This window comes from Mesoplodon mirus, assembly GCF_964341445.2.
Source record: "Mesoplodon mirus genome assembly, chromosome: 1".
Taxonomy (NCBI): domain Eukaryota; kingdom Metazoa; phylum Chordata; class Mammalia; order Artiodactyla; family Ziphiidae; genus Mesoplodon; species Mesoplodon mirus.
In genome coordinates, this window is record NC_138976.1 from 14,148,313 (window position 1) to 14,163,336 (window position 15,024).

The 15,024-nt window shown below is 43.4% G+C and overlaps 1 protein-coding gene across 4 annotated transcripts in view; it reads left to right on the forward strand.

The window, feature by feature from the left end:
- CDK5RAP2 (CDK5 regulatory subunit associated protein 2) overlaps nt 1–15,024 on the forward strand; it is a 183,996-nt gene that overhangs the window by 71,214 nt on the left and 97,758 nt on the right. For all 4 annotated transcript variants that reach the window (XM_082619449.1, XM_082619448.1, XM_082619451.1 and 1 more), the window contains exons 13-14: nt 10,638–10,808; nt 14,623–14,763. In XM_082619449.1, the coding sequence (XP_082475575.1) occupies nt 10,638–10,808; nt 14,623–14,763 (312 nt within the window). The remainder of the gene's footprint in view (nt 1–10,637; nt 10,809–14,622; nt 14,764–15,024) is intronic.

The window sequence follows — 15,024 nt, forward strand, 5'->3', positions numbered from 1 at the left end:
TGGAGCAGTTGGGTGAGATAAGGCTAGATAGAAGGTAAGCTGGAGCTGCTGGAGGGAGCCCACCGGGGGGGAGCCCAGAGTGACTGCTTGTTAGGTAGTTTCGTCCTGCAGTTAACTCAGAGTCCCTGAAGGGTTCTGGGCAGAGATGTCATGATCAAAGGAATGCATGTGGTTTGGTGGGTGAACGCAGAGTCAGAGCACTTAGACAGCGGTTGCCGTTGACCAGACGGGAGCCACGTGCTGAAGAAGGCAGTGCGGTGGGCTGGAGGGAGGGAGGGGATACTTCTCTCTCTGCCCCCAGTGCTTCAGCTTTGCCCGTCCTCCCTTCTAATGCCTCCTCCAGGGAGGAGGAGGGGCTGATCTGGTTAATCAGAGTCCAGGATATTCATTGCGCCGTCCTTGCTCATGGGTTCCTGTACCTTAACAGCCCAGCTTCTGGATTCTTCTGCTTTCCTGCTACAGACCTAGCCGGGCTTGGCCCTTGCTGGGCGGGCTGACGTCCTCATTTCCTCAGTCGTCTTCTTTTTCCACTTCTGCCTCTACTTGAGTGAGAGGACTCGGATGGCTCCCTTAAGCTGCATATCCCCTCCCTGTTCCCCCCACCCCTGCCCCCCACCCCGAAAAAAAAAACAGCCCTCAATTTTATTAGAAAGCTCTACTTTGGCTATGAGATGGTCCAGACTTGTACTTTGCTTTTCAGTCTGCGATTGTTTCATATGTTCAGTGCCTCTGAGAACTCTGGGGGTGTGGGCAGGGCAGTAGGAGTGGATGGCAGGGCAGGACTTGGGCACTCGTGGCCATGTGGAAGCATCAAAGCCGCACTCTTCATCTCTCACGGGCTCTGTGTGGAGGATGCGCTGGACCTTCAGGCCTGGGTCTCCTGTTGGATGAGGAGGTGTGTGTGAGAGGCAGGGGGAAGAGCTGAACCTTGGATGATGATGCTGCGCCCAGACGAGGAAGGGTGGGAGGAGAGGTCATTCTGGAGCGGGGGTTGGGGGCTGCAGGGAGAGGCAGAGGTGACACAGCATTGTCTCCGGGGCACCTGCTTCTGTGCCGGGCACCCATCTTTCAATTAACCCTCCAAGGATGCTAGGAATCTATATTAGTATCTCCAGTTACTGGAAAGGAAACAAAGATTTAAGTTATCTATCTCTGGCCGCACAGCTAGTTAGCAGTAGAGCCAGGATTCAAGGCTAGGTCTGTCTGTCTTCACAGCCCAGAAATATTGCAGGAGGTTTGGGGAAACCACCCAAGTTTATCAATTTTCATTTCTGATTGTTTTGCTCAGGCGAGACATGCCGTTTCCATACCTCCCCTAAACATTTATTATAACTCTGCTGGTGCCGAGCCCACGAGCCCATCAGCTGTCTCTGTGTTGCCATGGCAGCCACTCCTCCTCAAGGCCACCTTGGCACACATTTCCCCCCTCCCTGCAGTAGTCCTTTGACTTCAGGCCTTCCCCGACTGCTCTTCATGTGAGGTCCAAGATCCTTGGTCCTGCCTCGTTCATTAGCTGGTTTATTCCATCCATCCTGAGTCCTTGAGAAACTATAAAGTTAGCTCCGGGGGGTGGATTATTGACCAGTGGAGGCCCGTGTTGCAGGGTGGTTTAATACTTGCTTTGGTTTTACCAGTAGCGCAGCTGAGTGGGAAGAGCACAGAATGTGAGGTCAAACTGACTTGGCTTTGAATTTCAGCACCAGAACTTTCTTTTTTTTTTTTTTTTTGCGGTACGCGGGCCTCTCACTGTTGTGGCCTCTCCCGTTGCGGAGCACAGGCTCCGGACGTGCAGGCTCAGCGGCCATGGCTCACGGGCCCAGCCGCTCCGCGGCATGTGGGATCTTCCCAGACCGGGGCACGAACCCTTGTTCCCCTGCACCGGCAGGCGGACTCTCAACCACTGCGCCACCAGGGAAGCCCCAGAACTTTCTTGTTATAAAGCTTTGTGAAAATCCTTCAGTCTCTACAAGCCCTAGGTTCCTCTCTGTAAACACAGGACTAATAATACTTACTGTGTGGACAGTTTTAAGGGTTAGAGATGTTTTATGTAAAAATGCCTTGGCCTTGGTAAATAGTAGTTCTGTTACTAAGCTTACAAGAAGAGAATCAGTTTGTACCCTTTGGTGTCCCGACTTTCCTTGAACTCCTGATTTATGCTGAGAGCGCTCTACCCCCAAAATGTACACATGAACAAATTTCCATGGACTCCCAGGGACCGACCTGTTCAGTGGCCCTCAGGTTAAGAACCCCCCAATCTGGAGGAATGACAAAACTATACGTCCTTGGTGGGATCCTGGAACAGGTATGTTGTTTTCACGTTGTCAGCTCTGTTAGGTTGAGGGATAATATGGGGGAGAAAAGCAACAACATAGTGGCTTTTACCACGTAAAACATGTAAGAAGTTGTTAACCTGCGTTGCTGAATTAAAATTAAAAAAAAAAAAAAAGAACTGGAGAATGGCATAAATGATTGCCGAACACACGCACATAGACAAAAACTTGACCAGACATCAAAATACGGGTCTGATAGGTGTTTTATAAAGGAGGGAACTGAATCTGGGAAGTGATGTAAGTGGACCTGTAATTACTGTGCACATGAGCAGTGTATACTTTTTACTTAGCATAATACACACATATTTTAAAATTAAAAAGTAGACAGGATCTTTCTAGGATGGCAGGTGAATTTATTGTGAATTTAAAGATGTACCTAAGTGGCTTAACAAAAGATTTCATTGTCCCTTTCTCAGCAGTTTTCAGGGGGAGGTTTGTTTAAAAGCAAGTGTCAGATGACCATTGAGTGGATTGGGATCATTGCATTAGTGGCTGATAACGAAGAAATCCAAAGCCTTGTCATTGTGTGGAAGCGAACTGAGAGGCTTGGAATCAGACAGGTGCTGTCCCTTAGTGACTGTGGTTTTGGGAGAATTACTTTACCTATCTGGACCTCTTTCCTCGTTCATAAAATGGGAGCAGTCCCATCTACCTCCTTCATTTATTCAGTCGTCCAACAGATATTTACTGAGTGCTGTTTTGGTTGTCTATTGCTACATAACAAATTACCCCTGAACTTGGTGTCTCAAAACATTACCATTTTATTATATCTCATGATTTTGTGGCTTAAGGGTTTGGGCAGGGCTCAGCTGGGTGATTTTCTGCTCTCCATGGCCCAGGTCACTCATGGCCTTCAGCTGGTGGATGGGCTGGTCTGGAGGATCCGTAACTCTTCACTCACATGTCTGCTGCCTTTTGGGGGATGGCTGGAAAGCTGACACAGCTGGGATTGTCAGCTGGAGACCTGTGTGTGGCCTTTGCAGCATGGCAGCATTAGGGTAGTTGTGTTTTTTGGATGGTGACTCATAGTCCCAAGAGACACGAGTTGGAGGCTGCCAGTTTCTTAAAGCCTGGACCCAGAAACTGGCTTAGTGTCACTTCTGCCATATTCTCTTGGTCATGGTAGTCACCGCACTGCCCAGACTTAATAGGAGGGGACACAGACGCCACACCTTTCAATGGGAAGGTCAAAGAATTTATGGCTATCTTAAATCTGCCATGAGTGCCTACTATGTGCCAGGTACCATTCTAGGTGCTGGAGATACAACAGTAAACAAAATACACAAACCCCCCTGCTTTCATGGAGCTTACATCCTGGTAGGGGAGACTACAACCAAAACATACACATAATTAAACACCGTATTAGCAGACGCGATGAGGAAGAATAACGAAGGGAAGGGATATGGGGAGTGAGGTTGCGGTGGGACTCGTGGTGGTTATTTTAGGTGGGACGGGCTTGGGAAGACTGGACTGAGAAGGTGACATTTGAGCTCAGACTTGATGGAAGTGAGGGAGCAGCCTTGGGGAATTTTCCAGGCAGAGAGAGGAGCAAGTAGAAGAGCCTTGAGCTGGGAGTGTACGTGGTATGTAAGAGAGACGGCAAGAAAGCCGGGGCTGCCAGAGCGGAACAAGTGAGGGGACGGCAGCGGAAGAGGTCAGCGAGGTAGTGGGGGTCCAGGTGGAGTAAAGCCTTGCAGGCCACGTGGGTTGCGAAGGTTACGTGGGTTAATGTGATTTGACCTGCCGCAGCTTTTCTTACCAATGGAACCCAGGCGTGGGCGGTCCCGGGTGTGGGCGGTCCCGGGGCGGCCCCAGGCTACTGCCCACCAGCCCTGGCTGCTCCTCTGCGCTTGCGCCCCGTCCTCGTTCGGACTAGGACAGCTCGCTAAGCCGTCAGGAAGGCAAAACGATCACGAAACGTTCATCATCTGCCTGTTCTCTGGTAGCATTAGTAAGACAGGTGGACTTTGTCCTGGTGGCCTTTCTGATGTCGGGGGGGACTGTGCGAGAGGGTGCGAGTGTGTGTGTGTGTGTGCTTGTGTACGCTCACCGTGGGCGATTCTTGAGAGATCGGCTTTTCCTTAGAACCGTCCTCGAAACTACTTTCATGAATGGCTAAAGACAGTTTGCACAAGGGGAAATCCAGATAGTCAGATATATCAAAGCTGATGGTGGGGGCCATCAGAGATAGGCGCATTCAAACCCTTGTGAAGGACCATCTGATACCAATTAAATTAGCAAAGATTTAAGAAAATAGTACTGGTGAGATTGTGGTGAAACAGGAAACTTAGGCTTTGTTGGTGGCATTTCAGCCACTGTCTTTTGGGAAGAAAGTGAATTCTTTTGTAGAGAGAATCCTCGAACCATGCTTATTATTATTGCTCTTTGGCCTAGTAATTCCACTCTTGGAGATTTAGCCTAAGAAAACAAACCAGAAGTTAGAGAAAACCTGTTTTATGCACAGAGCTATTCTTTGCTCTATTACCCGTAAGAGCAGACAGAGACGGTGGGGAAATAGGAGACGTAGGATACTCTCATTCAAATGGATAGATAGGAAGATTGTGTGGTATCTTTCACTCAGCATCACCCGGTGACCTCATCTAGCCTTTCTCCTGGACTCAGAGGAGGAGAGCCAAGTTGTAAGCTCAGGCGCAGCAGCTCCGTGGACCTCCGTCTTTTGTACTTTTTTTTTTAAAATAATTATTTTCTGGACGTTATACTCTTAAACTTTTCTTTTTAACTTTTAAGATTTTTTCTTTATGTGTCGTCATTGTTTAATTGGTGTGTGCTCTTTGTAGCTCATGGTGTAATGGAATAAAGTAACATTTTTGGGAAAAAATCCAAACCAAAGTTAAAGTTGTATAAAAATTATGGCTGCAGATGGACAAGGGCTGACAGGAACGTCTGCAGTGGGAAAATGTCTTAATTTGTTGGCCCAACTGTATTGTGGGAGAAGGTTTTTATTCTTTAGCTTTAGAATTCTGTTACTGTTGCCTTATAATAAGCTCTTCTTTCCTCCCTCTAGAATTGAATTTCTGTTTACATTTATAATTCATGATAGGTTCTTGGTCCGGTTGTTTTGGATTAAAGGCTTAAGACAATCTTATCTTCATCTGTTTGCCCAAGAAAAAGAGTAACATTTAATTTTTGAAGTGGTTTCTCTCTTTTTAAAAAATGTTACTTTAAAAATGTTTACTTTGGGCTTCCCTGGTGGCGCAGTGGTTGGGAGTCCGCCTGCCGATGCAGGGGACACGGGTTCGTGCCCCGGTCTGGGAGGATCCCACATGCCGCGAGCGGCTGGGCCCGTGAGCCATGGCCGCTGGGCCTGCACGTCCGGAGCCTGTGCTCCGCAACGGGAGAGGCCACAGCAGTGAGAGGCCCGCATACGGCAGAAAAAAAAAAAAAAAGTTTACTTTATCCCCCATTATGAATGTGGTCTATATTCAGTATAAAATATTTTAAAAATTGAGAAAAAATAATTGAAAAGATCATCCGTAATCATGCGTTTTGGTAATTTCTTTCAGGTTTTTAATCATTGCTTTAAAAAAAAAGTACTTATTAAAGAAAAACGCAAATGCACAGAAAAGGAGAGAGGATAGTACATTGACCCTCTGGTACTTGTCACCCAGCTCAGCACTCAAACTCATAGCCAACCTTGTTTCAGCTATACACTCCTCCCAACTCCCTCTCTTTCAACACTCAAGTATTTTAAGCAATTCCCAGGCATATTATTTTGTTGGTTTTTCAGTATGTTAAAAAAATATTTTTTTCCACTTCAGAAAGATTAATAATTTCTTAATATTACCAACTAGCCAATTAATGTTTAGATTTCCCTGTCTTATTTAAAAATTGTTGTAAACAGTTTGTTCAAATCATGATCTGGATGTTGTACTGATTGATAAGTCTCTTTTTAAAAAAGTTTTACTTTTGAAATAATTTTAGACATAAAGATTCGAAATAATAACAGAGTTCCCATGTATCCTTCATCCCACTTCCCCAATGTTCACGTTTTACATAACTATGGAACACTCAACACAATCAGGAGATTAACACTGATACAATATTGTTATCTGCAGACTGTATTTGAATTTTGCCAGTTCTCCCATTAATGCCTCTTTTCTGGTCCAGGATCCACATTGCCTTTAATTGTCATGTCTCCTTAGTTTTGTCTAATCTGGGACAGTTGCTCAAGTCATTGTCTTTTGTGACCTTGACTCCTTTGAAGAGTACTGATCAGTTATCTTGTTACTGTCCCTCAGTTTGGGCTTGTCTCATGTTTCTCTCATGATTAGATTGAGGTTATACATTTTTGGCAAGAATAGCATAGACGAGCTATGTCATATCTGGAGGTGCATAATGTCAATCCGTCTTATTTCTGGTGCAGTTAGTGTTGGTCACTTGGTTAAGGTGGGGGTCTTCTGGGTTTCTCCACAGTAAAGTTACTATTCTCCATTTGTGATAAGTATTTTGGGGGGAAATACTTTGACACTATGTAAATGTCTTGTTTCTCCTCATACTTTTAAGAATCTTATTGATGACCCTTACCTACAACAGTCATTACTGTGGTGTTTGCTTAGTAGTGATTTTCCATCATTCCTTCTACACTTATTAGTTGTAATTCTACTGTAAGGAAGGGCTGCCCTTTCTCCTGCAGTTATTTATTATATAGTTGTTTATATCAGTATGGACTCATGGATATTTTTTCTATTCTGTAGGTTGTTAAGCTGTTACTATCGTGTTTTATTTTCTGTTCAGATTGGCCCAGACACGGCCATTGGGAACTCCTTCAAATTGATTCCTGTGTCTTTAACATTTCTTGAGCACTTCCACACTTGTTAGGGTCACAGGATGTCCTGGACTCTTCTTGTATTTTCCCTAACCCAATCTTGGAATCAACCATTTCTCTAAGGATCTCTGGTTTCTTTTATTGGAGAATGATATTTAGGAACCAAGATCTGAATGACAGGTATCCTCATTACTACTGGGGTGTCAGTACTTCTAGACCTTGGCAGTAGACAGAACTTGAAAATATGTTTGCATACATGCACATACACATCTGTATTTATTTCTGTGTCCATCTCTGTGTGTGAGCAAGTGTGTGTGTGTGTGTGTGTATTAAGAAAGGGAAGCTAGAATGAACTCAGAATGAATCAGTAGAATCAGTATGAATTTGTGAGTTCACACTAGCCTTCCCTAACTTTCTTAATTATTATTTAATCTACAGGTTCTCCTTTTTTTTCTTTGAAATTTATTTGTTGAGTAAGTTGGGTCCTTTGTCCTTTATTGTTTTCCACATTCTGGATTTTGCTGATTGTATTTTTGTAATGTCATTCAACTTGTTTCTCTGCTGACTTTTATTTCTAGTAAATTGGAAGTTAGATAAGGTGCACGATCAAATTCAGGTTTAATTTTTTTGACAAGATTACATCATAGGTGGTCATTTGTACTTCCAACAGGAGGTACATTGTATCTGATAGTCCCTGTTTTTGTGATGTTACTAGCCATTGATGATTGTTTGCAAAATGGTGATAATTTAATTTCATCATTCCTTCTTCTTTTATAGCTGTATACTTGTATGAAGAAAAATTTGTTTTTCATTATCTATTTAGTTACTCTGGGGTGTAGTTCATACAAGAAAGACAATGGAAGAATTCCCTAAAATCTTCGAAAGGTGACTGTATTCGTTTCCTATTGCTGCTGTAACAAATCACCACACCCTTGGCTGCTTTCCAACACAAACCTACCCTGTAGTTCTGGAAGTCAGAAATCTGACTTACCATGGCAGGGCTGTGTTCCTTCTGAAGGCTCCAGGAGGAGATCCATTTCCTTGCTTTTTCCAGCTTCTAGAGGCTGTCTGCACATCTAGACCCATGACCCCCATCCATCTTCAAAGCCAGCAATGGCTGGTGTAGTCTTTTTCGTGCTTCCCTCTTCCACTTTTAAGGATCTTTGTGATTATATTGGGCCCACCTGGGTAATCTCTCTATTTTAAGGTCAGCTGATTAGCTACCTCCATTCCATCTTCAACTTTTATTACCCTTTGCCATGTAATTCAGCATAGTCAGAGATTCTGGGGATTAGGATGTGAACATCTTTGGGGGGCCGTAATTCTGCCTATCACAGTGACCAAAAGGTTTTTTATTTTTTAATCATTATGAACTCATAGCTGTTTAACATTTTTGACGTATTTTAATTCATTGTCATTATCCTTGATATTCTAATTGTCCTATCTTTAGACAGTGAAAAAGCTTATTCGAGTTGATTCCTGAGTTCTTTGGACGTGAATGTGTAGTCTTTGACAGCTTCCTTCCTTTCTGACATGATAAGATGTCTGGGCTTATACGATATACTCCTGCCCCAGGCCTGGAATCATCCCTTTCTATAAGGCAAACTCTGGTGTGATTTAGAATCACCTGGAGGGCTTATTAAAACACAGATAGTTGGGCCCTCCCTCCCTCCTTTCAGAGTTTCTGATTTAATAGGTGTGGGTTAGGGCCCAGTGATTTGCATTTGCGGTTCCCAGGTGGTGCTGCCAACTCTGTTCTAGGGACTACACTTTGAGAACCACTGTTTTAAAGAACCCTGTTGTTTTTTTTTTTTTTTTGGTGAGCAATGATATTTAGAGACTACAGCCTGCATGCTAGGGAGGATACTGATTCTAGGCTTTTTCAGTGAAAGGAAAGAAATAACAAAATGTAAGTTTATATTCGTATTTCCAATTCAAATTTAGAATTACATGTTTTAACTTCTTTTATATTTGTATTTGTTTTCTCTGAGGCTTGGTTCTTATGATAGTGATAATTACTTATTTAATAAATATGTATATATCTGTGCACACACAGTTTCAGAGTAACAATACGAATATTATTTCCTGCAACATGATTACTGAAAACAGTTTACGATTTTTGCAGCAGTCCCTTTGACATTGGAGAAATATCCCACTAGGGGTGTACAAATTAATCTGCTTTTACGTTACTGAAATCATTCCTCTCTGGTTGGTTAACCAGTCAGCTTGATACACAGTTAAATTCTTTTTCTGTTTCTTTTGCTTTTAGTTTTAGGAGATTATTATTTTATTTTTAAAATAACTATCTAAACATTTAAACAGCTTCACTGACACATCTGTAAAATGAGTCTACTCTCTCCTGCACCTTGTTCTCTCCTTTTCCATATAGGCAGCCATTATTTATGGTTAACTAAATGGCAGTATGCTAGACATACTTTTTTTTTCTCTTGGGGTCCACACCACCCTCCACCCCACATGCCCACCTGAGCAATATGTTTAGAAGATTACTTCAGGGCGGGATATTTGTAGAGTCCTCATTCCTTTTCCTTTATAGCTTAAGAGTGCTCCACTGTGAGAATGCAACAGAGTTTGTTCCTCCGTGGGTGGACATCTGGGTTGTTTCCAGCCTTTTGCTGTTATGAATAGTGCTTCAATATTATAAATAGTACAGATTTTGAGGTAGTTAAAAATCACACTGTATACTGTTTGTTTTCTGTTTTTTTCCCTAACATTCTAACATAAGCATTTTCCATGTTATTATAAATGTCATTTTTTAAGACAGTTTTTTTTTTCTGATTATGAAAGTCATACAGACTTATTTAGAGATTTTAGAAACTCAGAAAAATGAAAATCAATGCAAAGTCACCCATAATCCCTCTGCTTGGGGATACTGTCATTATTTTGGTGTGTTTCCCCATAGCCTTGACAATATTTTGTGTAAATGCTTAGAAAACAATCAGCATCATATTACATAGTATCCTGCTTTGTTTTTACTCATAATTGTGATATTTTTTATACCATATGCTTTTTTTTGTGTGTGTGTGCTACGCGGGCCTCTCACTGTTGTGGCCTCTCCCGTTGCGGAGCACAGGCTCCGGATGCACAGGCTCAGCGGCCATGGCTCACTGGCCTAGCCGCTCCACGGCATGTGGGATCTTCCCAGACCGGGGCACGAACCCATGTCTCCTGCATCAGCAGGCTGACTCTCAACCACTGCGCCACCAGGGAAGCCCCCCATATGCTTTTTATAATTAATTCTCTGTTGCTAGATTTAGACATTTAGTTTCTTTCTGGCTTTTCAGTATTGTTAATAATTTTGTGATAAATGTCTGTGCATGAAGCTTTCCCCAAATTTATTATTCTTAAAAGTTGGTTTTATAAGACTTTAAATGAGAAGGAAGCTCACGTTTGTAAAATATATCTATGTACCTTGCTCTCTTACAGCAGTAAGGTAAACAGGTGAAAGATTACCTTGAAATTTTTGTCAAGTGAATTCCATTTTTTCTTTTTTCTTCTGGTAGGACCTTAGAAATGAAGTTGAGAAATTACGCAATGAAGTGAATGAAAGAGAGAAAGCAGTGGAGAATCGTTACAAGAGTCTTTTGGATGAAAGTAATAAAAAATTGCACAGTCAGGAGCAAGTGATCAGAAGTCTAACAGAAAATGCCAGTCAGAAGGACTTGTTGCTTCAGGTACCACAACATTTTTTCTTTTGTATTTAAATCTTTTGACTTCGGCATAGGTTTTTTTGTTTTGCTTTGTTTTTTAAACTTTTTTACAGGAATGCTTATAAAAAGGTAAGGCTGGGCAAAAAAAAGAGTGTGGTCTTCACTATTATTAATCGGAGCACTGTAGAGCTTTCTTTATGTCATTTGGACCTCAGCCACCAGGGAGGTAAGTTTGGAGAAATGAAAGCTTCGAGAAGAGAAGGGAGTTGTCCTGGGTCACGTGACTAGGAAATGGCAGGGCCTGATTCAGGCCCCAGCCTGCTTTGCTCTAGCACCAGCCTTCTGCTGCAGTACTGGCTTTCCTTTGTGCCATGCTCTCTCACTCCTCTGTACTTTTCTTCTATCTGTTCCTTTTTTGTCTTGGACTACCCTTATCATTTGATGGTATATTGGATTTTTGATTCAGCTCAGAATTACAGGTAACCATGGTGGAGTGAACATGCGTGTTTAACACTGCTTCCTCCTGAAGCCTCATTCACGTGACGGTGAAGGGGTGAAAAGGTATAAATGCACAGGACCAGGAGAATGGGAATGGTGGAAGGTCAGGTTGCTATTCGAATAACTACATAGGATTCAGCTTTCTCCCCTCTGCCTCATGCCTTGGGGATGAAAAGCCAACAAGAAGAAGCTGATTAATCCTACAGAACCCAGAAAGGCTCAGCGGGCAGTGGGGGTACCTGGTACCTTTGTCAGCAACAGAGGTTGCTGGAATGCTGGGCAGTTAGGTGGCCTTATTGTCACCAGCAGTATATGAGAGGTTTACTCTGTGGGGACCTTAAACCAGAGAAGCTCTGGCCTGGGGCTCACCAGGTGCAGCTGAAAACAGTAGTGTATCCCTCAATGAGAAGGAGTGGAAGTGTGTGTACCAGCGCGGAGAGTCCTCTGTGGACCGAGAAGACTGAAAGATGCTGACTGACAGTAGGGGGTCCTTCAGCAAAACAGCCGAGTCCCCGCCTGATCACCTCACAGTGAGGCTGCCGTTGATGTACCTTTTCCACACTCACAGAGCTTCTGGACACTTCTACCCTTAAAGATACGTGGGTGGCCCGAGTTCCTCAAACAGGAGAAAAGCGTCTAAGAGGAAAGACAAAGACAGAACAAAGCTACGTAGAGGAAACAGAAACAGTGGAGGCAGAGAAGAAAACTAGGCAGCTTTTCAAAAAACTCAGTATTGTAACATCTTCAGATAAGAAATGAGTTCGGCATCTGATAAAAAAGATATTTGGGAAAAAGAGGAATGACCTTATCGGAAATTGGAAGTATTATTACAGATATAAAGAGCCTAATAAAAGAGTTAGAAAAGTTGCACGAGAGTCAAGTACATCTTCCAGAAAATATAGTTAAACACAGAAACAAACAAAAAGGTGAGCAAATGAGAGAAGAAAGATAAGAAAATCAGAGGCTCGAGTCAAGGGCTCCAATATATGACGAACAGAAGTTCCAGAAAGAAGAGGCAAAGCAGAGGGAAGGAAAAGTTCAAAGTAACAGGAGAAAACTTTTCAGAATGCAAGGGCAGATATCTCTACCTTGAAAGGGCCTGCTCTGTTTCTGGCACGGTGAATGAAGAAAGACCTCTGTCGCAATTTCACAATCCTGTGTCATTGTGAAATTTCAGAACACAGGGGCAAAGAGAGGATCTGAAGGGCTTCCAGAGAGAGGAAGATAATAGGTCCCATACAAAGGACCCAGACCCGAAACGACATCAGAAATCTCAGCAGCAACACTGGAAGCCAGGAGACAGGACAGTGCTTTCAGTTTTGAGGAAAAGTGGTTTCCAATCCAGCGTTCTGTAGCCAGCCAAGCTGACAGCAAGAATGAGGGCCCAATGAAGGCAATTTCAGATATTTGATGCCTAAAATCACCTGCCTCCATGTGCTCCATGCAGGAAGCTGCTGGAGGACGAGTCCGTACAAATGAGGAAGTAACACAGAATGGGATCCAGAAAGTAAGGAATTCACCTGGGATGTGGGGAAGGAAGATCCCAGCCACTTACATAGAAGCCCAGATTTGAGCCATTGAGGGAGGGCTTAGTTGGGATTTTTTCAAGAAACTGAAACAGAGCCCATCATTTACCTGATGTGTCTTGACTCCATGTAGAAGAATTTATAAGTTTGGAGATAAATTAACACTAAGTACATAATTTAGTTTTATGAACTAAGTAAACACAACAAAGCAGTTGTTGCTAATTCCAAGAAAAGCAAGGAATTAAACATGAACGGAAATGTCACCATGGAACACCATTTGGCTGGGCTGTGGACAGTATGTGCGTGGCCATAATCACGTAAATGCAGAATGTTGATTTAACCAAAATCGTGATGTAACTATTAGGAAAAGCGTTGGGGGGTAGATGATGTGAGAGCTACATCCTTAAACTTCTGTGACAGGAGCCAGTTAATAAAATCTAACCTTAGGAAATCAAGCAATGTGAGCGTAGGAACACATGTAGAAACATGGAAGTAAATAACAGAAATCAGTAGAGTCAAAAGCTGTTTTCTTCTGCGAGTGGGACTCAGAGGTGAGAAGTGGCGAGTTAAGGGTGGCTGTTCCCTTCTAACCCTTGTGGCCCCGTTTGTTAATGTGTATGTATAGTTGGACTTTTAAGAAATAAAAATGAAAATTGTAACTCAAGCACAACTGTATGATGGTAATTCTAGAATTTCTGTTTTGGTTATTTAATTCCCAGTGCTTCAATAGGTTTTTACAAAAAATTGCTTCTACTTTCTTGTTTGTGTTCAGCTATTTTAGAAATGTTTGACATGATGAATTAATTCTGATGGGTGGCTAGGAATGAGATGAGGTTCTCACCCTTAATTTCCCACAGAGAGTGGACGGACACCTATTTCAGGAGTTACCAGGCTTTAAATCGTTAGGAATGGATTCTGTGCTTGAATTTGGCCAAAAGACCAGAGAAGTGGTTTCCAGGCCTGTAGTATCGTTGGATGTCACCTCTTCTGAAGGGGTTGGTGAAGCGGGCTGTATTGTGCCTCATCGTGAAGGAGGAGCTTTCACCTGGGACCAGACCCCCAAAGTAGTTGCAGTCTTGCCTTTTTCTTCCTGGAAGTCAAATCTCCTCGTAGATATGGACGGTTCAAGTTTTGTCAAATTTGTAATGTTTCAGGAGTGCCTAGACTGTTGGGTTTTGTTTTTTTTTGTTTTCTTTTGTTTTGTTGCGGTACTTGGGCCTCTCATTGTTGTGGCCTCTCCCGTTGCGGAGCACAGGCTCCGGACGTGCAGGCTCAGCGGCCATGGCTCACGGGCCCAACCGCTCCGCGGCATGTGGGATCTTCCTGGACCGGGGCACAAACCCGTGTCCCCTGCATTGGCAGGCGGACTCTCAAACACTGCACCACCAGGGAAGCCCGACTTTGTTGGGTTTTGATACACAGTCCCTCTAATCACTGCACTAACCCTGTAGCATGGGAAACAGACTCAGAAATCACACCCTGGCCAAGGAGGACCCAGGATTGGAGCCTGGGTCGTGGGGCCAGAGCCTGGGCTTTGTCTTCTTGTACCCGCTGGGAGGTGTCTCGGTGGTGGCGAGCGGGGAGGTTTGTAATGACTGCCATTGTCCTTGCCCATGCCTTGCTGGCGTGCTGCTCTCCTGGTTGTAATAATGCACAAAGGGATTGCATTACCATTTGTAATTGCCTAATATTTTGGGATGGTGGAAATTGTTTAAATTGGGAAAAACAGTAAATCTTCCCTTAAAGAGTTTGGGACCATCTCTTAGTATTTTTTTCTTGATGACAACTTCCTTATGATTTGTTTTCTTCCTTAGAAATTCAATGAAAAAGACTTGGAAGCAATACAGCAGAACCGTTATTTAATGACTGCGGGTGATCTCGAGTTCAGGAGTGAAGACTTAATAACAGAAAAGTGCTCTTCTCAGTCACCAGGCGGCAAAAGCATCTTTTCCGAGGTAAGCTCGACTGAAATTGGACATTCACATGCAAATTCATATCCTTTCCTGACACATATTTGATGACTCCTCTGACCTAAGGATCCTCCAAGGCCCTTGTGCTGGTAAATGAGCTAACAGCGGGTAGGAGGAGGGGTTCTCAGTCTTTCCTCCTTACAGATTAGTATCCTTCAGCTGAGTGTTCGTATTTGCACTGCTCAGGAAACCGAGAAACTAGAGCTTGTTCAAAGATGAGCCTCATGTTTGCCCTCCTGGGGGCAA